Source organism: Eriocheir sinensis, chromosome 34 (genome assembly GCF_024679095.1).
Source record: "Eriocheir sinensis breed Jianghai 21 chromosome 34, ASM2467909v1, whole genome shotgun sequence".
NCBI classification, from domain to species: domain Eukaryota; kingdom Metazoa; phylum Arthropoda; class Malacostraca; order Decapoda; family Varunidae; genus Eriocheir; species Eriocheir sinensis.
The window spans coordinates 3,218,217-3,245,716 of NC_066542.1; the positions used below are offsets into that span (position 1 = coordinate 3,218,217).

At 45.6% G+C, this 27,500-nt stretch overlaps 1 protein-coding gene and 1 long non-coding RNA gene across 51 annotated transcripts in view; both read right to left on the bottom strand.

The window, feature by feature from the left end:
- Window positions 1–2,821: 2,821 nt before the first annotated feature.
- Window positions 2,822–27,500, bottom strand: part of LOC127006888 (filamin-A-like) — a 243,233-nt gene continuing 218,554 nt past the window's right edge. For 4 of the 50 annotated variants that reach the window (XM_050877225.1, XM_050877224.1, XM_050877221.1 and 1 more), the window contains 7 exons: window positions 19,120–19,313; window positions 17,824–18,049; window positions 15,951–16,153; window positions 15,355–15,479; window positions 13,420–13,520; window positions 11,871–11,959; window positions 9,269–9,395 (listed from right to left, as the gene is read on the bottom strand). In XM_050877225.1, coding sequence (XP_050733182.1) covers window positions 9,297–9,395; window positions 11,871–11,959; window positions 13,420–13,520; window positions 15,355–15,479; window positions 15,951–16,153; window positions 17,824–18,049; window positions 19,120–19,313 — 1,037 coding nt within the window. In that variant the 3' untranslated portion in view covers window positions 9,269–9,296. The other 46 variants (XR_007759848.1, XR_007759847.1, XR_007759843.1 and 43 more) reach the window with 46 other exon arrangements.
- LOC127006900 (uncharacterized) overlaps window positions 20,734–27,500 on the bottom strand; it is a 7,895-nt gene continuing 1,128 nt past the window's right edge. The window contains exon 2 of the long non-coding RNA XR_007759887.1: window positions 20,734–20,865. This is a non-coding gene — a long non-coding RNA (uncharacterized LOC127006900). The remainder of the gene's footprint in view (window positions 20,866–27,500) is intronic.

The window sequence follows — 27,500 nt, forward strand, 5'->3', positions numbered from 1 at the left end:
TGTGTGTGTGAGTGTTTTTTTTTTTTTTTTTTTTTTTTTTTTTTTTTGAGTAGGCTACCAATAACTATTTGGCGAAATTACAACCTACAGTTTTTTTTTAAATAGCCGGATCAAGTGACAGCTGCGCGCGTGTAGGCCTATATATTGACCGGAAAAAAATTACCTGGTGTAGTTACCCGTGCCTGTCACCCTGCCATATACCGTTGCCCTGATAGTGACCTGAAAGTTGCCTGGTATAGTTACCCTTGCCTGTCACCCTGCCATATACCGTTGTCCTGATAGTCACCTGGTATAGTTACCCTTGCCTGTCACCCTGCCATATACCGTTGTCCTGATAGTCACCTGGTGTAGTTACCCTTGCCTGTCACCCTGCCATATACCGTTGTCCTGATAGTCACCTGGTATAGTTACCCTTGCCCAGGGCCCGTGAGAGGGGGGTGAAGATGGTATCTTTACACCAGGGCCCGGTCTCAAAGGGGGCCCGGCCTCAAAGGGGGCCAGTCACCCGACCAGGAGGGAAAAAAATGGGAGAGTAAATGGTAGGGGCCCAATGACACTCATAGTACCAGGGCCCAGTGATGGCTCTCCCTGGCCCTGCCCTTGCCTGTCACCCTGCCATATACCGTTGTCCTGATAGTGACCTGGTATAGTTACCCTTGCCTGTCACCCTGCCATATACCGTTGTCCTGATAGTGACCTGGTATAGTTACCCGTGCCTGTCACCCTGCCATATACCGTTGTCCTGATAGTCACCTGGTATAGTTACCCGTGCCTGTCACCCTGCCATATACCGTTGTCCTGATAGTGACCTGATAGTCACCTGGTATAGTTACCCTTGCCTGTCACCCTGCCATATACCGTTGTCCTGATAGTGACCTGATAGTCACCTGGTGTAGTTACCCTTGCCTGTCACCCTGCCATATACCGTTGTCCTGATAGTGACCTGGTATAGTTACCCTTGCCTGTCACCCTGCCATATACCGTTGTCCTGATAGTGACCTGGTGTAGTTACCCGTGCCTGTCACCCTGCCATATACCGTTGTCCTGATAGTGACCTGGTATAGTTACCCGTGCCTGTCACCCTGCCATATACCGTTGTCCTGATAGTGACCTGGTGTAGTTACCCTTGCCTGTCACCCTGCCATATACCGTTGTCCTGATAGTCACCTGGTATAGTTACCCTTGCCTGTCACCCTGCCATATACCGTTGCCCTGATAGTCACCTGGTGTAGTTACCCTTGCCTGTCACCCTGCCATATACCGTTGTCCTGATAGTCACCTGGTATAGTTACCCTTGCCTGTCACCCTGCCATATACCGTTGCCCTGATAGTCACCTGGTGTAGTTACCCTTGCCTGTCACCCTGCCATATACCGTTGTCCTGATAGTCACCTGGTATAGTTACCCTTGCCTGTCACCCTGCCATATACCGTTGTCCTGATAGTCACCTGGTGTAGTTACCCTTGCCTGTCACCCTGCCATATACCGTTGTCCTGATAGTCACCTGGTATAGTTACCCTTGCCTGTCACCCTGCCATATACCGTTGTCCTGATAGTCACCTGGTATAGTTACCCGTGCCTGTCACCCTGCCATATACCGTTGCCCTGATAGTGACCTGAAAGTTGCCTGGTATAGTTACCCGTGCCTGTCACCCTGCCATATACCGTTGTCCTGATAGTGACCTGAAAGTTGCCTGGTATAGTTACCCTTGCCTGTCACCCTGCCATATACCGTTGTCCTGATAGTCACCTGGTGTAGTTACCCTTGCCTGTCACCCTGCCATATACCGTTGCCCTGATAGTGACCTGAAAGTTGCCTGGTATAGTTACCCGTGCCTGTCACCCTGCCATATACCGTTGTCCTGATAGTCACCTGGTATAGTTACCCTTGCCTGTCACCCTGCCATATACCGTTGTCCTGATAGTCACCTGGTATAGTTACCCGTGCCTGTCACCCTGCCATATACCGTTGTCCTGATAGTGACCTGGTATAGTTACCCGTGCCTGTCACCCTGCCATATACCGTGGCCCTGATAGTGACCTGAAAGAAGCTGAGGAAGGGGAGATGCTTGAGAGACAAAGAAATATAGCTTCCCGCAAAGAGATACAAAGGTTTGGAACAGACTGAGTGAGGATGTAGTATTGGCAAGGAGTGTGCAAAGCCTTAAGGAACAGTTGGATAAATGTAGATACGGAGACGGGACCACACCAGCGTCAAGCTCAGGCCTGTAAAACTACAACTAGGTAGATACACACACACACACACACACACACTGCAAGAGTTAACCAGCATCTTCACTCCCACATCCCAGTGCTGCCCAACATACTAATGCAAGAGTTAACCATTACTCATTCCTTCATCCCTGTGCTGTCCAACTATGCAACACAAGAATCAATCAGTATTTTCACACACACACACACACACACACACACGAGAGAAGAGAGAGAGGGGACCTAGTAGCATTGTGCAGGATACAAGATCGAGGGATTGGAGAAATTGGACAGGGAAGACCTAGTGTTACGTGACAGAAGTATGACAAGAGGCAATGGTAAGAAATTGAAGAAGAGTGACTGTAGGAGAGACAATACAGTTTTCCATACAGAAGCATAACAACATGGAATGGACTTGACAAGGAGACTGTGTGTGCAAAAACGATTCATTAATTTAAAGCCAAACTGGATGAGAAGCGTTATGGAGACGGGACAGCACGGGCCTAGTAGTACAGCTCTTTTCCTGTATTTCACAACTAGGTAAATACAGCTAGGTAAATACACACTGACACACACACACACACAGAGGGAGGGGCAGCAAACACAACCAACCCACTTAAGCAGTTTATTTGTCATCGTAAAATATTAAACATGTGGGCGAGGAGCGTCCCCCTGGATCAGAATACCAAGCAGACAGTTTGAGTGGCCGACAAAGGCAGGCAGAGACAGACCTCACCACACCCTCGGTTGTTGGCACTTATAAAGGGTCGCGGGGAGGGCAAGGAAGGACGCTAGGGGTCGCTGCTAAGGGTCAGCAGGCACCCGTCACTTGCGATCCCATAGACTTGCGGGACAAAACATCGGCAAGGCGGAGCTTCCCATAATATATATACCAAGGTAACACAGGAGCAAGTGTTTGGGGGCGGCAGCGAGGGGGGCGCTGGGTGGGGGGGCAGAACCTTGCACCCCCCACCCCTCACCCCACGTGACGGCCTCCTCCCTGCGTAGCAAATCAAAGCGGATATGGCGATAATAATAATAATAATAATAATGTTTTTTAGTGGATTTTTTTTTTAAGTACATACGTATATAACCCAACAAATAATTTAGATAAAACTTTGTTCTCGTCATATCAACAAGTCAACAAGAACAGGCAGTAGAATAATATAATAATAGTAGGATAATAATAATAATAATAATAATAATTATAATAATTATAATAAGTGTTTCACAAGATAGTAATCCAAGTGAGAGTGTAGTCAATCTTCTCCAATGGTTAGGCAGTTTTCTACGATGAGCGTTGAAATACATAGGCAGATACATAGGCCACACTGACCCCTTTAGGAAAATGTATGGAGCACCACCGTAAAGATATATGAAGACGTCTGCGTGTGTGTGTGTGTGTGTGTGTGTGTGTGAGAGAGACTTCCTCTCAAACTGGCTTTCTCTGGTGGTGGTTTCGTGTTGAAAATCCATCGTCTCGTCTCAACCACTCACACCAAAGCTTGTATGTAGTAGTGTTTGTTTCCGTGTCTGTCTTTGTCTTTGAAGAAGCTAACCGTGTGTCTTTTGTCTCGAGTTAACCGTAAAATAATAATAATAATAATGACAAATAAAAAAAGCAAGGGTACAGGCTAGTAGTGTGTGGCGGCAAAATCATCATAACGGAACGGAGAGGAACGAGAGACTCAATCACGTACGTTCAACGGCAAAGGGAAAAATAACATAAGCGGACACGACTCATGTAACCCCCAGAGAAACGCACACACACATTGGCGGAAGGAAGGAAGGAGGGAAAGTTGGAAAGTTTGGTTTAGTTGGCACAACATCTGTGGTCATATGCCGGAGAGAGACAGAAGGGGAAGGAATTATAGGAGAAGGGAACAATTGGGAAGTTTTGTTTAGTCGGCGCAACATCTGTGGTCATATGCCGGAGAGAGACAGAAGGGGAAGGAATTATAGGAGAAGGGAACAGACCCCAGGAGACGGGACACAACCCCCGATTAATAATACCTGGTTGACAGGGGCTAGGTAGGGTATCGGAAAAGCCGCCCAAATTTTTCCACTCCGCCCGGGAATCGAACCCGGGCTCTCTCTCGGTTGTGAGCCGAGTGTGCTAACCATTGCACCACGAAGCCCCTGAGGGAAGGAGGGAGAGAGAAAACGGCAAAATCACAGAACCAAAAAGCTGAAAAAATGGAAAAAAATGCGGAGATACGTAGCGAACAAACCGTTACGTAAAAGATAAAAACCCAAGGCGTAGAGTGAAGGTGAAATCAAGAGCGAGAGGAAGAGAAAACGGAGGGAAAAAAACGACGCAATACTTAGTGCAGAAAATAAAATAAAGGACATCCGAAAATAATCAAGAGGAGGAGAAGTTGGTGACTGATGAAGAGGAATCATTTTCTTATGTGTAGTGGAGAGCGGAGGCAGGCGTTGGCAGGGGCGGAAGGGAAGGATGAGTGTGAGCATAGTTCTTGTCATCTGTATATCACATCTTCCGTCTGTCACTCTCTCTCTCTCTCTCTCTGTTTCCCGCCACTGTTTTTCCGCCTCCGCTTCTTACACCTCGACATGGAAGGGCGAGCCAGGGATGTGATCATCGCCCCACTTCACTATGAGGATGTAGTTACCCTTGTCCCGAACCACGTAGCCAATCTGTGAGGGAGAGATGAGGTCAGGGCAGGGCGGTTGAGGAGAGGAGGAGAGTGAAATTACACGACACACACACACAGAGAGAGAGAGAGAGAGAGAGAGAGAGAGAGAGACAGAGAGAGAGGAAAAAGTAGAAAAAGAAGTAAGAAATGAAACTAGCATTCTCTACAACACACACACACACACATACACACACACCAATCGCCATGAACAACAACAACAACAACAAGAATAAACACACACATTTACATATATATACAAAATAGAACCAACATCTATCACAGGGTCACAAATATCACCATCATCAGGTCAGATCAGGTCACATGCTATAACAACACTCGGGCTCAAGAAAGGGAAGTGCAATGACCAGTTCTCAAAGACATCCTCAGCCGCTGAACATACTCGTGTACAAGTTGATCAAAATCCAACCCGCAAAGCTGTCATGTTGTATGGTTAGCTGGGGAAGATTTTTAAGCCTGTATTCCTAAACCTATCTACACCTTAGCTTGCCTGTTTGAAGAGCCTCTCTCAGAGGTCGTGTAAAACTATCACCTGGGTCACAAAACAGCAGGGTTGGTGTAATCATTGCCAACCCTGTAAAACAGTTCATGAAAACCCCGGCAACTTCCACGACGAGGCTTTTCAAATGGACAAACTGCGGTGGCAGAACATTTATGAATTCTGGCATCAATGTCCAGCCCCACATGACCTCAGTAGTTGCTTGATCCCCAGCCCAATAAGTCAATCCTAGAATCTGACTTTTACACGAGTATGTACAGCAACCTATAACACACGCTGGAACACAGGGCAGCAGAATCTCTATATATAACAGGCAGGACATGAGTTAAATCTTGGGTTGTATATGGACTGCCGTGCCTCCGGTCCTGGGCGCTGTCGGGGAGCCATGCAACCTGTAGGAAACGGATTGGGGTTAAGTAGACATCACACTTATGGGAACAGACATGCAAGGCTCGTTCACTCCTCCTGGGCCTCCACACCATGCCTGGCTTCAGTGCATGTGTAGAGTGCCAGTTTTTCTTGGGCTGCTGCGGTGCTCATGACGCTATTAGTAACATGCAGATTCACCCTCATGTTAAGACTCAACCAGCACGTCAAGGGCTCTCTCAGTGCACTCTCCAGGTGTAGAAGTACTTGCAGGTCTGAGGCTGGTGTTCATCTTAGCTGCATCCGCCCTTAAAACATAACTATTCTCAAAGGCTAAAAAGAGGGCCAATCGGGTTCTCGGGTTTTTCTGGACTTCAAGGGAGAATTTAAACTTATTTCCTGCAATTTCTGGACTTCAAGGGAGGATTTTAACTTATTTCCTGCAATTTCTGGACTTCAAGGGAGGATTTTAACTTATTTCCTGCAATTTCTGGACTTCAAGGGAGGACTTAACTTATTTCCTGCAATTTCTGGACTTCAAGGGAGGACTTAACTTATTTCCTGCAATTTCTGGACTATTTCCTGCAATTTCTGGACTTCAAGGGAGGATTTTAACTTATTTCCTGCAATTTCTGGACTATTTCCTGCAATTTCTGGACTTCAAGGGAGGATTTTAACTTATTTCCTGCAATTTCTGGACTTCAAGGGAGGATTTTAACTTATTTCCTGCAATTTCTGGACTTCAAGGGAGGATTTTAACTTATTTCCTGCAATTTCTGGACTTCAAGGGAGGACTTAACTTATTTCCTGCAATTTCTGGACTTCAAGGGAGAATTTAAACTTATTTCCTGCAATTTCTGGACTTCAAGGGAGAATTTAAACTTATTTCCTGCAATTTCTGGACTTCAAGGGAGAATTTAAACTTATTTCCTGCAATTTCTGGACTTCAAGGGAGAATTTAAACTTATTTCCTGCAATTTCTGGACTTCAAGGAGAATTTAAACTTATTTCCTGCAATTTCTGGACTTCAAGGAGAATTTAAACTTATTTCCTGCAATTTCTGGACTTCAAGGGAGAATTTAAACTTATTTCCTGCAATTTCTGGACTTCAAGGGAGAATTTAAACTTATTTCCTGCAATTTCTGGACTTCAAGGGAGAATTTAAACTTATTTCCTGCAATTTCTGGACTTCAAGGGAGAATTTAAACTTATTTCCTGCAATTTCTGGACTTCAAGGGAGGACTTAACTTATTTCCTGCAATTTCTGGACTTCAAGGGAGAATTTAAACTTATTTCCTGCAATTTCTGGACTTTAAGGGAGGACTTAACTTATTTCCTGCAATTTCTGGACTTCAAGGGAGAATTTAAACTTATTTCCTGCAATTTCTGGACTTCAAGGGAGAATTTAAACTTATTTCCTGCAATTTCTGGACTTCAAGGGAGAATTTAAACTTATTTCCTGCAATTTCTGGACTTCAAGGGAGAATTTAAACTTATTTCCTGCAATTTCCTGACTTCAAGGGAGGACTTAACTTATTTCCTGCAATTTCCTGACTTCAAGGGAGAATTTAAACTTATTTCCTGCAATTTCCTGACTTCAAGGGAGGACTTAACTTATTTCCTGCAATTTCCTGACTTCAAGGGAGAATTTAAACTTATTTCCTGCAATTTCTGGACTTTAAGGGAGAATTTAAACTTATTTCCTGCAATTTCTGGACTTCAAGGGAGAATTTAAACTTATTTCCTGTAATTTCTAGAGGTCATCTGAACTTACAAATCTCACTCCGACCTAAACCTAACCTAACCTAACCTAGCCTAACCTACCACACGTTTTAGAGTTAGCAAATTATAAAACAAGACGAGAAGGGAAACCAAAACGCAAAACACACACACACACAAACACGCAAGCACGCCCGCCGTCACACCTAACACAGGGGCTGGGGGGAGGGGAGAGCTGGGGGTGGTAGAGGTGGTGGTGGTGGTGGGGAGCAACTACACGTTCACAGGGAATGGGGAGCCGGGGACGTGGTCCTCTCCCCACTTCACGATGAGGACATGGTCACCCCTCTCATGAACCTTGTAGTGAACCTGGCCCGGGGAGAAGCAGGGGAGTTTAGTGGGGAGGGGACGAGCGGGGGTGGGGAGACAATTGCCAACCTAACCCTGGGGAGAGAAGAAACGTTAGTTGTGTGTCTCGGAGTAAAGGAGGAAGCCTGGAACCTTCAAACAGGCCAAAGGTTCAAAGGGATGTCTCGAGGGGCTGCAGTTGCCAACCAGCGGCCTCATGGTAGGCTGGAGCAGGGGAGAGAAGGTTAGAGAGAGGTCAGGCACACAGTATACCTTCTAGTCCACCAAAGAGAGGGTTGAATACCTCTCGTAACCAGCGGAGGAGGATCAAGAGTGTCAGGAAGGGAGGGGAGGAATCTTGACCTCACTAAAACAGGTCATACTGGAGTGGGGGAGCCAGGGTAGAGAGGTCAGGCACACAGTATACCTTCCAGTCCACCAAAGAGAGGGTTGAATACCTCTCGTAACCAGCGGAGGAGGATCAAGAGTGTCAGGAAGGGAGGGTAGGGATCTTGACCCTACTAAAACAGGTCATGCTGGAGTGGGGGTGACAGGGTAGAGAGGTCAGGCACACAGTATACCTTCCAGGCCACCAAAGAGGGGGTTGAATACCTCTCGTAACCAGCGGAGGAGGATCGAGAGTGCATGTCAGGGAGGGAGGGATCTTGACCTCACTAAAACAGGTCATGCTGGAACAGGGTTACGACACCAGTACCTCGATATGACCCCCAGTGAAGTCAGGGCAAAATACCGTGTTCTAACCCTGGCCGCCAGCCCACACATCGGTGAGGTGTTTCCATGGTCAGGGTGACATCATTTGGACCTCAGAAAACGACTCTACAAGGAGGGAATGAGATCAGCGTCGCCGCGGCCTTCGTAAACATTATCCCCTATTTACAAGAGTATAAAAAAAGTCCTTGAATTAGATTTTCAAAGCATTTCCATGACTGTTGAAGGTTTGTAGAAAAGATATATGAAGAGATACTGATGTTTCATTATGTAGATAACGAGATACTGGCACGGTACTAAAACGAATCTTTACCTGACTCTACAAGGAGGAAATGAGATCGGGTCAGGCTAAACACCATATACTTAGGTCAGTAACATCCAGTCACAACCTACCCCTGTCCGTGCCTCCACCAGACACAGCAACACACACACACACACCCATGCCATCCCAGGGACGAAGGGGAGGGAGGGTGCCAAAGGGATCAACGTCAACCACAATATATAACCACACCACAGCCACGCACAAAACCGTGAGGCGGGAAACACAACCTCCGCTCTCACGTCAAAAGGTGGCACAGAAAAACGGATTTGGCGTGACTTCCATGTGGCGCCCAGGGTCAAAAAGGGTAGGTCATTCAAATGCCAACCCCAGCAGGCAGTGGAGGGTCAGGGGAGGGAGTGGAGACAAGAATAATATGCAAGGTTGTCGGTGCTGGACATACGAGAACGATAATCGCTGAGAGGGGCCGCTCAGAACATCCCGACCTTGAAGGGGGAGCCGGGGATGTGTTCCTCACCCCACATGACAAGGAGGATGTGGTCCCCCCTCTCCTTAACCTTGTAGCTGATCTGTCGTGGGGAAGGGAAGGGGAGGAAAGAGAATGTCATTATGGGTTGAAGTTTTAGGGGAGGCGGTGGCTGAATGGATAGCGTAACGGTGCCGCGTTCAGGAGGACGCAAGTTCAATCCCCGCCCGGTGCCACCAAGCTGGGATTTTTCAGCCGCCGCCGAGTGGCTTAAAACTACCCACATGCTGTCCAGAAGACCACCCATCAACCCGGACTCTAGATTCTAGGATTAAAGATGAGCTCCAGGAGGGCAGCATGAGCCAATGCAAGATGGCGCCACTATAAACACTCGCCTGCGCCAGAACAGGCTGGGCCGACCATCAGGATCCACTGGGAAGAAGCCTACCGGCGCAACAGGCCACGATGTTGAAAAAAAAATAAATAAATAAAAGCCTTCATGGTTCCCTGTGCTGGGTGCAACCAAGCTGTCGTACTCATCGCATTGCATTGTCGTACTTTCTGACTGATAACTCTAGCAAAAAACTCACAAAAAGCATCAACAAATAACAGTTTTAACGCTAACTTTAATGTCCCGGCGTTGTGTGTGTGGGGTTGCGGCAGTCTTGGGGTCTGAAAATGACAAATGCAATGTTCAGAGTACGACAATCTGGCAACGCTGGGTCTGTCCGTCCTTCCTGTGTTAGGGCCTGAGGTTGGTATACTTAAGACACTCTTCTCGCGCATTAAGTATTTCCAAAGGCCACCATTAAGTATTTCCAAAGGCCACACAAGAGATCAACTAGGTTCTAATAGTTTTTTTTTCTGTCCACACTGCAGAAGAAGAGTCAAACAACCATCAGGGTCATAAAGTTACCCCAGAATACGCCCACAGCTCCCAGGAAAGTCTTATGAAATGTGGGAGTTCAAAGCAGAAATGTTTGAGAGTTTGAGGTGTTCCCGGGTGTGGGTGTGGGTGTGTGAGGCTGCCACTGTGCCGTGACTGATGTGTTCTTTGTCAGTCAGTTAGTCAGTCAGTCAGTCAGTCATGCTTTGATTTGTGTTTCACGACCTATTCTCAACAATGGGGTCTGTGTGGTCTGATTTTCAATGTAATTCTATGTAAGTTCTCTCTCTCTCTCTCTCTCTCTCTCTCTCTCTCTCTCTCTCTCTCTCTCTCTCTCTCTCTCTCTCTCTCTCTCTCTCTCTCTCTCTCTCTCTCTCTCTCTCTCACTTTTCTCTCCTATTTCTCTTTTTTTCTTTTCTCTTCCTTTCTTTTTTCCTTTCTTTCTTCATTTTATTATCAGCCAATGTGTCTATCTCATCTTCGTCTCACACACACACACACACACACACACACAGGAAAGACCTAGTGGTACGTGACAGAAGTGTGACAAGAGGCAATGGTAAGAAATTGAAGAAGAGCGACTGTAGGAGAGACATCAAGAAATACAGTTTTCCATACAGAAGCACAACAACATGGAACGGACTTGATGAGGAGCCTGTGTGTGCAAAAACGATTCATGAATTTAAAGCCAAACTGGATTTTATGGAGACAGGACAGCACAGGCCTAGTAGTATGGCTCTTTTCCTGTATTTCACAACTAGGTAAACACACACACACACACACATTAACATAAGTCACCATCGATTCTGGAAAAGCGAGCATTAAGAACGTGTTTCCTGCTCGACTGTACATTTCACTCACGCACATGACATAAACACAACACTATAAGCCTAGCATGTGTGTGAAGGATTAAGGGCTGCTTTCACAGTCACTTTGTTTGTTTTGATCGTTACCAATGGCGGCGATCGACGCTATAGTTTTCTACATGAAACTGGCCTATGGGGTAGTGGCGGCTGCAGAGAAAGCAAGAGGTGTTGAGAGTGTGTGTGGCAAGGTGCAGGGCTACAAGGCATACCCCGCAGCCGCCGCTACCCCATCGGCCAGTTTGACGTGGAAATACTATAGCGGTGGCGATAACAGCCATTGGTATCGATCAAAACAAACAAAATGACTGTGAAAGCGGCCCCTAAGTCATACTGGTCGTTCCCTATTCTCCTGTCAAGACGTCCCTCTCTTAACCGGCGTCAATAACATATATCAACACACGGCTGAGCTATGTCCGTGCACCCCTGTTGTTGTTAAGTCCGAGTCTGCCGTGGCCATGAAGTCAGCGAGGTGTGTGTGTGTGTGTGTGTGTGTGTGTGTGTGTGTGTGTGTGTGTGTGTGTGTGTGTGTGTGTGTGGGGGGGAGATCTAGGTTGGTATTATAAGACACTATCGCTTTTCACATTAACAATTTCTAAAGGCTAAAGAGGGGATCAATCGGGTTCTAATGAGTGTTTCCTTAGGTTCACGGTACAGAAGAAGGGCCAAACTACCACCAGGGTCATAAAACTACTCCCGAAAATGCCCAAAACTCCTACAAAAGCCTTGACAAATATGTGTACTTGGGTGGCGAAATGTTTAGAAATACGGCCCTTACTACTGTCGGCCGCCACCCTGATGAGAATTACCTGGTGTCCGAGTGACTTACCTGGTAGTTGTTGTGACCGACGTGTTTGATGTACACTTCCTCGCAGGGGGACTTGGGGCCATAGACACCCACGTACAGAATGTTGTTCCCTGCGAATGGAAAAAAGTTGCCCAGTCAGTGTTATAGTCAGGCAGCATAAGGATGAGGGAGTGAAGATGGTGGTTAACTCTTGCATTGGTATGTTGGACAGTACTGAGATGAGGGAGTGAAGATGGTGGTTAACTCTTGCATTGGTATGTTGGACAGTACTGTGATGAGGGAGTGAAGATGCTGGTCAACTCTTGCATTAGTAAATCAAGCAATGCAATTTTTTTATATAGAAAATACAAAGAGATGCAATACTAAGGTGCACTTTAAGGGATAGGACAGCCCAGTCAATGTTTTATTTTTATACAGCAAGGGAGACTGTCCAACCCGCTGCTGCAAGAATTAACCAGTATCTCCATTCCTTCATCTCTGTGCTGTCCAACCCACTACTGCAAGACTTAACCATTATCTTCACTCCTTCATCCCTAAGCTGTCCAATTCATTACTGCAAGAGTTGACCAGTATCTTCACTCCTTCATCCCTATACTGTCCAACTCACTACTGCAAGAATTAACCAGTATCTTCACTCCTTCATCCCTATGCTGTCCAACTCACTGATGCAAGAGTTGACCAGTATCTTCACTCCTTCATCCCTATGCTGTCCAACTCACTGATGCAAGAGTTGACCAGTATCTTCACTCCTTCATTCCCTAAGCTGCCCAACTCACTAATGCAAGAGTTGACCAGTATCTTCACTCCTTCATCCTTATGCTGTCCAACTCACTAATGCAAGAGTTGACCAGTATCTTCACTCCTTCATTCCCTAAGCTGTCCAACTCACTAATGCAAGAGTTGACCAGTATCTTCACTCCTTCATCCCAATGCTGTCCAACCCACTAATGCAAGAGTTAACTCATATCCTCACTCCATCCTTATGCTGTCCAACTCACTACTGCAAGACTTAACCATTATCTTCACTCCTTCATCCCTAAGCTGTCCAATTCATTACTGCAAGAGTTGACCAGTATCTCCACTCCTTCATCCCTATGCTGTCCAACTCACTACTGCAAGATTAACCCATATCCTCACTCTGTCCTTATGCTGTCCAACCCACTGCTGCAAGAATTAACCATTATCTTCACTCCTTCATTCCCTAAGCTGCCCAACCCACTACTGCAAGAGTTAACCCATATCCTCACTCAATTCTTATACTGTCCAACCCACTGCTGCAAGAGTTAACAATTATATTCACTCCTTCATCTCTGCTGTCCAACCCACTACTGCAAGAGTTAACCCATATCCTCACTTCATCCTTATGCTGTCCAACCCACTAATGCAAGACTTAACCATTATATTCTCTCTTTCATCTCTATGCTGTCCAACCCACTACTGCAAGACTTAACCAGTATCTTCACTCCTTCATCCCTATGCTGTCCAACCCACTACTGCAAGACTTAACCATTATCTTCACTCTTTCATCCCCTGTGCTGTCAAACTATCTCCGTAATCTGTGTGCACTCACCAGCCCCAGAAGCGTTGACGGTGAAGTTGTTCTGGCGGTTGATGTGTGCCTTCTTCAGCCCCAGACCCTTGCTGGTGACCTTGGACGCGTCGGAGTGGAACCTGTCATGTGGGAGAGAGGGAATGCGGTCAGGGAGAGGAATGGGATGACAAGTGACCCACCGATGCCAGATTGTCGTACTCAGAAGAGCATCATAGTATTTACAGGTAACTCTCGATTTACGCGAGTTTGGTTTACACGTTTTTGAAATAACGCGTGGTCCAAAATCCAAATAAATGTTTAATTTACACATTTTTTTTTCACTTATACGCGATATTTTATGGAGTGTCCACCAGATGTCTCACGCAACTGGACTCACACGGCCACACAGCTGAGCTCAGTTCTTCCCGCGTGCCACTTGAACAACAATACAGTAACCACGCTACTCAACAACAACACCCTCGCTGCTGTGCTACCATGAGGGGTAGGGCAGCCAGAGGAGGAACCACGAGAGGGAGAGGAGTCAGAGTGATACAGTAGGCAATAAAGGTACAAACCTACCTCTTGTTGGATTTACAATGTTTTTGATTTACGCAACCTCTTCAAGGACACAATACTCGCGTAAATCGAGAGTTACCTGTACTACCTGTTTCTGACGCCTAACTATTCCAAGAAACATCAGGATCTGACTCCTTTAATGATAACTATAAATGAGTTTTGTTATTGGAGCCCAGAAGACAGTTTGGGGGTAGGAAGTCGGGAAATATAATCGGCTGAGTACGACAATCTGGCAATGTTGAGTGACAGACCAAATACTACTGCCCCATGTTAACCTGTATCTCACTCCCTCATCCCAGTACTGTCCAACTTCCCAATGCAAGAGTTAACCAGCATCTTCACTCCCTCATCCCAGTACTGTCCAACTTCCCAATGCAAGAGTTAACCAGCATCTTCACTCCCTCATCCCAGTACTGTCCAACTTCCCAATGCAAGAGTTAACCTGTATCTTCACTCCCTCATCCCAGTACTGTCCAACTTCCCAATGCAAGAGTTAACCAGCATCTTCACTCCCTCATCCCAGTACTGTCCAATTTCCCAATGCAAGAGTTAACCAGCATCTTCACTCCCTCATTCTTATGGTGCCTGACTCACTAGTACACTAGATTTACTAATGCAAGAGTTAACCAGCATCTTCACTCCCTCATCCCATTGCTGTCCAAGATGTCAACCAGTGTCCTCAATCTTTCATTCCTTTTTCATCCAACTTGGTGGTGCAGGAGTCAAGTACTACTGTCAATCCCTCATCCCTATGTGCTGTCCAAGTTACCAACGCAAGAGTTAAGCAGTATCTTCACTCGTACATCCCTTTTGTCACTCCATCCCCATACTGTCTAACTTACCAATACAAGAGTTAAGCAGTTTCATCAGTCTTTCATCCCTAAACTACTTTACTGGCAGGAATGATGCAGTATCCTCACTCATAACAGCCTTCCTTGATCTGTATTTCCTCCTCCTCCTTCCTCAGACTTATCAACTCTTTCAAGCGTGCCATCAGAATACTTATGCCTATTAGTTCAGCCATTGGTCTGTCCTTTGTATACCACAAGACAAAGGTAATTTATAGAGGGGAACAAATGATGGAGCTAACTTGACACACTGAACCCGCTAACCACCCTCCCTTTCCCACCTCCCTCCACAGTGCTCCCTTTTACTTCAATATACTGTATAACTAAGGGCATTCTCATGGGAGGGGAACATATGATGGAGCTAACTTGAGGCACTGAACCTGCTACCCACCTTCCCTTTCCCACCTCCCTCCACAGTGCTCTCTTTCATCTCCGTTTCCTCTCTGTCTAATGCATGATATTTCTCTGCCTCCCGTGCCACTAAGAAAACCCATGTACAGGACGCCTAGGGGAAAGTGGATAGTTCGAGGCGGTGTGGCACCATACTCACTTGGGGATGATGGTGCCCTGGTGTCCCTTCTCGCCACTCTTGGTCTTCTCTACCGTCTCCACCACCACCGACGATGACTCCTGGATGGTGCCCTTCTCAGCGTGAGCCTCGCCAGTACACTTCACCTGCACGCCAAGGAGAGGGACGGGTGAGGGGAGCGCGCACACACACACACACACACACACACACACACACACACACAATGCAAGAGTTAACCAGCATCTTCACTCCCACATCCCAGTGCTGCCCAACATCCTAGTGCAAGAGTTAACCAGCATCTTCACTCCCACATCCCAGTGCTGCCCAACATCCTAATGCAAGAGTTAACCAGCATCCTCAATCCTTCATCTCCATACTGCCCGAGTTGTTGGTGCAAGAGTTACTGTCATTCCTTCATCCCTGTGCTGCCCAACATCCTAATGCAAGAGTTAACCAGCATCCTCAATCCTTCATCTCCATATTGACTGAGTTGTTGGTACAAGAGTTACTGTCATTCCTTCATCCCTGTGTTGTCCAACTTTGCAACACAAGAATCAATCAGTATTTTCACACACACACACACACACACACACACACACACACACACACACACATACCTTCCAAGGGGAGCCGACCACATGATAGGCGTTGTACTTGACGGCAATGTAGTAGTCGCCGGGCACGAGGGGGGTATACCGCACCTTGTAACCTTCCTCCACCTCTGTGCAGTCCATCGACACCTTGGATGGCCCATCAATGGTCACCGCCAGCGTGCCCGCTCCGGCATTGCAGGTGTCAACGATGAAGTCCGTCTTCTGGCCTGTTGAGGGACGAGTGGATAAGGGCAAGGATACAAGCTTTCTCTGTGACTTCTGCTCTGAGCCTGAGTGATGTCCAGTCTGTATAAGGGGGGTAAAGTCTCCTAATATCAGTGACTGGCAAAACACTGTACATTTCAACACTAGTGGCTGTCCTGGAGGCCTGTTGGATGAGTGGATAAGGGCGAGGATACAAGCTTTCTGTGTGACTTCTGCTCTGAGCCTGAGTGATGTCCAGTCTGTATAAGGAGGGTAAAGTCTCTTAATATCAGTGACTGGCAAAACACTACATTTCAACACTATAGTGGCTGTCCCGGAGGCCTGTTGGATGAGTGGATAAGGGCGAGGATACAAGCTTTCTATGTGACTTCTGCTCTGAGCCTGAGTGATGTCCAGTCTGTATAAGGGGAGTAAAGTCTCCTAATATCAGTGACTATTGCAGAACACTGAAGTTTAACCCTTCCTCTGTACCATGAACCTAAAGAAACACTCAAGAATACCCGATTAATCTTCTCTTCACCCTTTGGGAATAGTTGATGTGGGGCGGAAGTGTCTGAGAATACCCCCCCTTCAATGTTACCTACACTACTCTATTTAAAACACAATACCACCCCTTCAATGTTACCTACACTACTCAATTTAAAACATCAATACCGCCCCTTCAATGTTACCTACACTACTCTATTTAAAACACAATACCACCCCTTCAATGTTACCTACACTACTCAATTTAAAACATCAATACCGCCCCTTCAATGTTACCTACACTACTCTATTTAAAACACAATACCGCCCCTTCAATGTTACTTACACTACTCTATTTAAAACATCAATACCGCCCCTTCAATGTTACCTACACTACTCTATTTAAAACACAATACCACCCCTTCAATGTTACTTACACTACTCTATTTAAAACATCAATACCGCCCCTTCAATGTTATCTACACTACTCTATTTAAAACACAATACCCCCCCTTCAATGTTACTTACACTCCTCTATTTAAAACACAATACCACCCCTTCAATGTTACTTACACTATTTAAAACACAATACCCCCCCTTCAATGTTACTTACACTACTCTATTTAAAACACAATACCACCCCTTCAATGTTACTTACACTACTCTATTTAAAACACAATACCACCCCTTCAATGTTACTTACACTATTTAAAACATCAATACCACCCATTCAATGTTACTTACACTACTCTATTTAAAACACAATACCGCCCATTCAATGTTACTTACTACTCTTTAAAACATCAATACTGCCCATTCAATGTTACCTACACTACTCTATTTAAAACATCAATACCGCCCCTTCAATGTTACTTACACTACTCTATTTAAAACACAATACCGCCCCTTCAATGTTACACTACTCTATTTAAAACACAATACCACCCCTTCAGTGTTACTTACACTGCTCTATTTAAAACATCAATACCGCCCCTTCAATGTTACTTACAATACTCTATTTAAAACCTCAATACTGCCCCTTCAATGTTACGTACACTACTCTATTTAAAACATCAATAATGCCCCTTCAATGTTACTTACACTATATTTAAAACACAATACCACCCCTTCAGTGTTACTTACACTACTCTTTTTAAAACACATCACTGCCCTATTAAACTGCCCTTTCCTTTCAACGAACACTCACCAGACACACAGGACTCCAGCCCCTTGCCAGCGACGGAGACAGCGGCAGGGTCAGCCTCGTCCTTGCCAATCCTGAGCCTGAAGGGTGAGCCGGGGATGTGGATACCATTGAACTTGATGTGGACATAGTGGATGCCCATCTCCTTGGGCACGAACCTCACGCTGTACAGGTCACCGTCCAGCAGGTCCGTGAAGCAATCCTCCTCTGCTCCCGAGGGCGCCACAGACTAGGGAGGGAAGGCGAGGGTGACTTCAGGCACTGACACTCATTTCAGTTTCAGTTTGTGCTTTGAGATTTTCCTGGGGTTGAATTAGCGAGGGTGACTTGAGGCAATGAAAGTTTGGTTTAGTCGGCGCAACATCTGTGGTCATATGCCGGAGAGAGACAGGAGGGGAAGGAATTATAGGAGAAGGGAACAGTTGGAAAGTTTTGTTTAGTCGGCGCAACATCTGTGGTCATATGCCGGAGAGAGAGATAGAAGGGGAAGGAATTATAGGAGAAGGGAACAATTGGAAAGTTTGGTTTAGTGGGCGCAACAGGAGAAGGGAACAATTGGAAAGTTTGGTTTAGTGGGTGCAACATCTGTGGTCATATGCCGGAGAGAGACAGAAGGGGAAGGAATTATAGGAGAAGGGAACAGTTGGAAAGTTTGGTTTAGTCGGCGCAACATCTGTGGTCATATGCCGGAGAGAGACAGAAGGGGAAGGAATTATAGGAGAAGGGAAAAGTTCGAAAGTTACGTTTAGTCGGCGCAACATCTGTGGTCATATGCCAGAGAAACAGAAGGGGAAGGAATTATAGAAGGGAACAGTTGGAAAGTTTGGTTTAGTCGGCGCAACACCTGTGGTCATATGCCGGAGAGAGACAGAAGGGGAAGGAATTATAAGAGAAGGGAACAGTTGGAAAGTTGTGTTTAGTCGGCGCAACATCTGTGGTCATATGCCGGAGAGAGAGACAGAAGGGAAAGGAATTACAGGAGAAGGGAACAGACCCCGGGAGACAGGACACAACCCCCGATTAATACCTGGTACATTGCTGGGTGGACAGGGGCGTTTTTTTATTTTTTATTTTTTTTATTTATTTATTTATTTATTTATTTTTTTTTTTTACGTACACGCCTATAGCGCCAGTAGGCTCTCTTGAGGGGCGTGGATGGTAGTCGGCCCCAGCCTGTCATGGCGCAGGCAAGTGTTTATAGTGGCGCCATCTTCTCTTGTCTCTCTGCATCTATATCCACTACTGTCTATCTCGATCTATTTTCCTCTCTCCCACACACATCCCCCCCCCACCACTCACCTTGCAATCCAGCGTTCCCTTGGCTCCGTTCTTGCAGACGAGGAGGGACTGGGCCTTGTTGGGCATGGATCCTTGCTCGGGCAGCTGCGCCAATTCCACCTTGCGAGCCTCCCCGAGTGACGGCGTTATGTACACCTTGTAGGGGGAGTCGGGGATGTGCTTGTCGTTGAACTTGATCCCTACACGGTACTCGCCTGGAGGGGGGGAGAGAAGAGACGAGGAGGTGGTTAGGAGGGAGGGAGGAGGGAGGAAGAGAGAGAGAGAGAGGGGGGAATAGAGATAGATAGATAGATTTATATATAGATGAGAGAGAGAGAGAGAGAGAGAAACTAACTATGTGGTAAGTTCCTATTAATATCCAAAACAAATTCAATATAAAAAACAAACAAACAAAACAACATATACACACACACACACACACACACACACACACACACACATTACCTTCCTCATTCTCATCACCACCATCACCACCACCACCACCACTAATTGCCATTCGTGGTGGTGAGAGCGGTGGTGGTTGGTTCTGGTGGTGGTGGTGGTTAGGGGGGGCGGGGGGGTAGGTAGGAGGAGGGGGGGGGTGGTGGTGGTGTGGGGGGGGGTGGTAGTGGTTTGGGAGGGTGGGTGGGGGGTGAGGTTGGGGTAGCTGGGGGAGGTGTGGTATTCTAAGAGGGTGTGGTTGTGTGGATTGGTATGGGTGAGAATTCGTTACATATGAATTTGGGTGGTGTGGGTGGTGGGGGTATTGAGGGGGTGGGGGAGGGGGGGAGGAGGAGGCAGCAGGTCCTCCTCCCACGGTATAAGAACAAAACGTCTTAAAAGTGGGCTCGTCCATTCTGTAGGGGAGGGGAGGGGGGAAGGGGTGGAAAAGGGAGGGGGGTACCTAGTAGTGATTTTGGGGGGATGTGAAATGGAAGGGGAGGAGAGTGAGATGGGGGAGGTATGGATGGGGAGGAAGGGGGTGGGGAGATGGGGAGATTGAAAACAAGAGATGGTTGGGGAAGTTGGGGAGAATAGTATTGTAGAGGGGAGTAAATTGATATGGGGGGTGGATAGGTTTTTTTGGGGGGTGGAGAGGGGGGGAGGTGAAAGGGGAAGAAGGGGGTGGGGGTGAAGGGGGGGAGGGTATAGTCAACTTTTTCAAGTCATCAATTTCGCTAAAGTTTTCTGTTTCACAATCGTTAAGTTTTTGGTAAGTTAGTTTAGCTTCATTTCATTCGTTTTTATTTTATCTTCACTTCAAGTTTTCTCTTATTCACAATGTTTTTTTTTTTTCCCTAAGTAAGTTCATAATAAAATAAAAAATAATTAATCGAGTCTTTACAACTGTCTCAGTCAAGTTTAGTTTCCTTTATAATCTCTAATCTTCAGCTCAAGTTCTTTTTTTCTTTCACAATGGTTAAGTTTTTTTCCTAAGTAAGTTCATTATAAAAAAATAATTAATCAAGTCTTAACAATTGTCTAAGTCAAGTTTAGTTCCCTTTATAATTTTTGTTCTTCAGCTCGTTCTTTTTTTTTCTTTCACAATAGCTAAGTTTATTTTCTAAGTTATTTCAAGTTCACAATCTTCAGTCTTCGTTTTATCTCTTTGAACAAGTCGGGTCTTTTTCATAACTAAACTTCAATCTTCAGTTCAATTCACAATAGCTAAGTTTATTTTCTAAGTCATTTCAAGTTCACAATCTTCAATCTTCGTTTTATCTCTTTGAACAACTCAGGTCTTTTTCATAATCAAACTCTGCCTTCCTTTTAAGAGAACGAAAAATAGTAATTCAGCACATTTTTCTAAGTCATTTCAGTCAAGTTCAAGTAACAGCACATTTTTCTAAGTCATATCAGTCAAGTTCAAGTAACAGCACATTTTTCTAAGTCATTTCAGTCAAGTTCAAGTAATTGCACATTTTTCTAAGTCATTTCAGTCAAGTTCAAGTAATAGCACATTTTTCTAAGTCATTTCAGTCAAGTTCAAGTAATAGCACATTTTTCTAAGTCATTTCAGTCAAGTTCAAGTAATAGCACATTTTTCTAAGTCATATCAGTCAAGTTCAAGTAATAGCACATTTTTCTAAGTCATTTCAGTCAAGTTCACAACCTTCTATCTTCGTTTTTTGTCCCTATGAACAACTCGGGTCTTTTCCTTAGCCAATTTCCGTCTTCCTTAACGAAAAACAAAGTATAACACATTTGCAAGCACAGGGAAGGAAGGGGAGGAGGCGGGAAGCAGACGATGCCATTTGTCGGCGAGAAAACGCGAGCATTTATCTGCACCGTGACACGCCGGCTGTGTGTGTGTGCCGCCCACCAGGCCACACGTCAGGCCCCGCCACCCCCGGGCAGGTGTGGCGCGCCATCACCTGTTGGCGGCAGCATCTTGGTGCCGGGCCTGAGGGGCAGAGCCGGGGCGGGGCGGGGTGTGTGGGCGTCCCTGCACGTTGGCGCCCGCCCTGCCCCGCCCCTGCACAGCCTTGAGGCTTATTTTATCCTGAATTCCCGTATCCGTTCTTTGAAAGCAGTAAATATAGCCCCGTGCCGCCAAGCCGCAAGACTGGTGTGTTACGCCCCCAGCCCCGCGGAGCAAACTCTGCCCCGCCCCGCCCCGCCCCGCAAGGCAGCGGCGTGCCTGGCTGCCCCGACACCCGGTGCCCGGTACGCGGGGCTGTGGCGCCTCCTCGTGTCCAGGCCGACGTCCAGCGTCACCGAGGCGGCCATCGTGGCGCCTCAACACACGCCCTGCACGCAGCCTGTCCTTTATCTACTCGACACAGTTTTTTATGATTACACACACACACACTTATATATAAATAGTGATCTATCATTTCTTTCCTCCCGTATTTTTTTTTTATTTTTTATTTTTTATTTTTTTTAAGTAGCCTATTGAGCCGGTAGGCTTCTTCCCGGTGGATCCTGATGGTCGGCCCAAGTCTTTTTCCCGGTGGATCCTGATGGTCGGCCCAAGGCTTCTTCCAGGTGGATCCTGATGGTAGGCCCAAGGCTTCTTCCCGGTGGATCCTGATGGTCGGCCCAGCCCGTTCTGGCGCAGGCGAGTGTTTATAGTGGCGCCATCTTGCATTGGCTCATGCTGCCCCCCCGGAGTGCTCATCTTTAATCCTAGAATCTAGAGTCCGGGTTGATAGGTGGTCTTCTGGAGAGAATGTGGATAGTTTTAAGCCACTCGGCGGCGGCTGAAAAATCCCAGCTTGGTGGCACCGGGCGGGGATTGAACTCGCGTCGTCCTGAACGCGGCGACGTCACTCTTTCGACTCAGCTATCGCCTATCCTCCTTGGCGCGCCTTGTCTTGGCCACGGCGTGACTCAGTGCCTCTCTGTCTCCTGTGTCCCCGCCTGACACACACACACACACACACACACACACACACACATCACCCCTCGGGCAGTGAACACCTTCTTTAACAAGTCTTGCCGGAAGTGGTCGCTGCGCCAACTTCACCTCCCGATGCATTCATTTCTCCTTTTTGGCGCGAGACAGCAGGGTGCTCCGCCACGCAGGAAATGCTTGCCGCCAGCTGCACGGCCGGGGGACCCCCAGGCCTCGGCCGTGCTGCACCCCACTGGGGGTGCGGAAGAGAACAGCAGGGATGCCACGATAGCGTACTAACAGTACTAGATTTTCCCATTTCTAACATAAAAAGAACATAAGAACATAAGAACATAGGGAAACTGCAAGAGGCCGGGTGGCCTACACAGGGCAGCTCCAGAATCCCCCCCACTACTCACGATGGGTGAGGTGTAGTTTCAGGGATTACAGGTAGAGGCTTGATCCTCGTTTACCTTCGGTACGGGCGTACGCTCCAGTACCCTGTCTCCTTACTGCACCCACACCTCACTGCCACCTGTCGTCCTCGTCCATGTAGCTATCCAGTCTACTCTTAAAACAAGCTATCGTCCCAGCACTAACTATGTGATTGCTGAGTCTATTCCATTCCCCCACTACCCTATTACTAAACCAATGATTGCCCATATCTCTTCTAAATCTATACTTTTCTAATTTAAATCCATTACTGCGAGTTCTATCCTGCTGGCTAATTCTCAGTACTTTACTTATATCGCCTTTGTTGTAACCCTTGACCCATTTGAATACTTCTATCAGATCTCCCCGCACTCTTCGTCTTTCTAGTGAATGTAAGTTTAGATGTTTCAGCCTATTTTGATATGGGAGGTTCCTCAGCCCCTGAATCATCTTGGTCATCCTCCTCTGAACTGATTCTAGCAAGCTGATGTCCATTCTGTAGTTAGGGCACCAAAACTGGACAGCATAATCTAAGTGTGGCCTAACTAACGCTAGATAGAGTCTGAGGATGACCTCTGCACTCCTTTTGGTTACCGTCCTGACGCATAAGGACTGCCCAAAACCCTCTATAATTAACACTTTTAACGATAAATATATATAAGTATGATTAGTTCTGTGGGTGAGACAGAATATTGGCTGAAATCGGGAAAAAATGAGAAGTTGAGAACGACAATCTGGCAACATTGGGCAGCCACCCGGGCCCGAGACTCAAAACATTTCGGGCCATATTTTTAAACATTTCGGCGGCCAAGAACACGTAATTTACTTGGCTTTCGTGGGAGTTTAGGGCATTTCCAGGCGTAGTTTTATGACCCTGGTGGTAGTGTGACCCTTCTTCTGTACCGTGAACCTAAAAGAACACTCATTAGAACTCGATTAACCTCCTTTTAGGCCTTTGGAAATAGTTGGTGTCAGGGGCGGGAGCGTCTGACAGTACCAACCTCAGGCACCCACACTGCTGCATGGCCGTAAGTCAGGTGTCAACAGCCTTTTTTTTTCTTTATTTCCATCTATCAACTTTTTTTTCTTTATCATTTTTATTTCCAAAACGCTTTAAGCCTATACATTTTTTTCTCGTTTTGGGTAAGGTCATTTTTCAATTTATTTTTCACTTTTTCCTCCCTTTCAATCTACGTGGTTTTTTTTTTCCATTTCCATCCATCAACTTTTTTTTTCTTTATTTCCAAAACGCTTTAGGCCTATACATTTTTTTCTCGTTTTGGGTAAGAGGTCTTTTTTTTTCATCTTAATCTTCACTTTTCATCTACGTTTTTCTTTCCATTTCCATCTATCAACTTTTTTTTCTTTATTTCCAAAACGCTTTAGGCCTATCATTTTTTTCTCGTTTTGGGCAAGAGGTCTTTTTTTCATGTTAAACCTTCACTTTTTCTTCCCTTTTCATATACGTTTTTCTCTCCATTCCATCTAGCAACTTTTTTTTTATCATTTTTATTTCCAAAACGCTTTAGGCCTATACATTTTTTTTCTCGTTTTGGGTAAGAGTTTTTTTTTTCATGTTAAACCTTCACTTTTCTTCCCCTTCAATCTACGTTTTATTTTCCATTTCCATCTATCAACTTTTTTTTCTTTATTTCCAAAACGCTTTAGGCCTATACATTTTTTTCTCGTTTTGGGCAAGAGGTCTTTTTTTCATGTTAAACCTTCACTTTTTCTTCCCTTTTCATATACGTTTTTCTTTCCATTTCCATCTAGCAACTTTTTTTTTATAATTTTTTTATTTCCAAAACGCTTTAGGCCTATACATTTTTTTCTCGTTTTGTGTAAGAAGTCTTTTTTCATGTTAAACCTTCACTTTTCTTCCCTTTCAATCAACATGTTTTTATTTCCGTTTCCATTTTATTTTTTTCTATTATTCATTTACAAACGCTGTACTATTTTTCTTTCTTTCGTTTTAAGGTCAAAGGTCAGCATTTATTTCGCCTATTTACATAAGAACATAAGAACGCAGGAGTCTACAAGAGGCCGGTAGACCTGTAAGAGGCAGCTCCTTTGACCCTAAGCTCCCGTGTATCTAACCCCACCTAATATCGCAGTCCATGAATTTATCTTGTCTATTTTTGAATGTGACAATTGTATTGGCACTCACCACATGACTGCTAAGCCTATTCCACTCATCCACCACCCTGTTAGTAAACCAATTTTTGCCTATGTCCCTGTTGAATCTGAATTTATCCAGTTTAAACCCATTACTTCGTGTCCTACCCGGTTCTCTTACCAACAAAACCTTCTGAATGTCTTCCTTATTAAAGCCCTTCATCCATTTACAAACCTCGATCATGTCTCCACGCACCCTTCGCCTTTCTAGAGAATGCAAGTTTAACTGTTTGAGTCTTTCCTCGTATGGCAAGTTTCTCAACCCCTGAATCATCTTAGTCATCCTCCTCTGCACCGATTCTAACATTTTGATATCCATTCTATAGTAAGGTGACCAGAACTGAACCGCATAGTCAAGATGAGGTCTAACTAATGCTAAATATAGTTTGAGGAAGACTTCGGGTTCTTGTTCACTATCTTCCTTCATTTTTCATCGTGTTATTTACATCATCATCACTATAAATACATGATGATGGTGGTGGTGACGGCTTTGTAATATCATACTTCGTATCTTCGCAAATCAAGCGTTTATCTAAATCAACACAAATCTTACTTAACACAGTTTCCCATCATCTATTCTATCATTCTTGTTTCCTCTCTTTCTATCTCTTTCTTAACCCGACCGCCGCGGTTGGGACGGATTTGGCTTTCACTAGTAGCCTGGTAACATATAGTCCCATGTCTTCCTCTGCCTCTGTGGTGGATAGTGGAGTGTTTCCCATGTGGTACTGGTGTGCTGGATATCCTTTCACTGGTGGCCTGGTAAAATACACTCCCAGGTCTTTCTCTGCCTCTGTGGTGGATAGTGGAGTGTTTCCCATGTGGTATTGGTGTGCTGGATATCCCTTCACTGGTAGCCCGGTAACATACACTCCCAGGTCTTTCTCTGCCTCTGTGGTGGATAGTGGAGTGTTTCCCATGTGGTATTGGTGTGCTGGATATCCCTTCACTGGTAGCCTGTTTACTCCCAGGTCTTTCTCTGCCTCTGTGGTGGATAGTGGAGTGTTTCCCATGTGGTATTGGTGTGCTGGATATCCCTTCACTGGTAGCCTGGTAACATATAGTCCCAGGTCTTTCTCTGCCTCTGTGGTGGATAGTGGAGTGTTTCCCATGTGGTATTGGTGTGCTGGATATCCCTTCACTGGTAGCCTGGTAAAATACACTCCCAGGTCTTTCTCTGCCTCTGTGGTGGATAGTGGAGTGTTTCCCATGTGGTATTGGTGTGCTGGATATCCCTTCACTGGTAGCATTTTTCTTCACTGAATTGTAGCAGACACTTTTGTTCCATTCCTGTAGCTTGGTGAGGTCTTCTGGCAGGAAATCCACAGTCAACATCAACATCACTTAACATCACTTCCTAGGCAACATCTAATATAAAATCCATCATTGCGAGCCTTTAAAAACAGCTATGGCATTCTTCGTCACTAAAGCAGTCTGCCTATGTCTATATTTACCTTCATCTCTCCTCACTTCTAATTCTGTAAATCTATTTTGTATCTTTTTTTTTTTTTTTTTTCATTTTCACGGCTCGCTTATGTCATCCAGTGCTTTGAAAAACAGCTATGGCATTCTTCGATACTAAAGCAGTCTGCCTATGTCTATATTTACCTTCATCTCTCCTCACTTCTAATTCTATATGTCTATTTTGTTTCCTTCTAATTTCCGTATAATAGGCCTGTTCCCACGCCTCGCTAACCCGTCACTGCACGCTTTCAACCAAATGTCAACAGTTTGTCAACATTAAAATATTTCTTCCTCTGACAATTTCGTACTGTCTAAGCTATTATCTCTCTCTCTCTCTCTCTCTCTCTCTCTCTCTCTCTCTCTCTCTCTCTCTCTCGTTCGTTCAGGCAATACATATCCCAATCTTCCATGACAATTTCGTATGATTTATTCTCTCTCTCTCTCTCTCTCTCTCTCTCTCTCTCTCTCTCTCTCTCTCTCTCTCTCTCTCTCATGTTCGTTCAGGCAATATATATCCCAACCTTCCATGACAATTTCGTATGATTTATTCTCTCTCTCTCTCTCTCTCTCTCTCTCTCTCTCTCTCTCTCTCTCTCTCTCTCTCTCTCTCTCTCTCTCTCTCTCTCTCATGTTCGTTCGGGCAATACATATCCCAATCTTCCATGACAATTTCGTATGATTTATTCTCTCTCTCTCTCTCTCTCTCTCTCTCTCTCTCTCTCTCTCTCTCTCTCTCTCTCTCTCTCTCTCGTTGTAAGGGTCGTCATTCGGGCACCTCAAAATCAACGTTATTTACCTTCGCATAATCAATGAATCAATCTCTCTTTTTTTCCTTTCCTTTCCTTTCCTTTCCTTTCCTTCCTTCCCACGACTCACTTTGTACATTCACTTCACTTCACTTCCTTTCCGTTCCTTTCCTTTCTTCCTTTCCTTTCTTTTCCTTTCCTTTCCACGACTCGCTTTGTACATTCCCCTCACTTCACTTCACTTCACT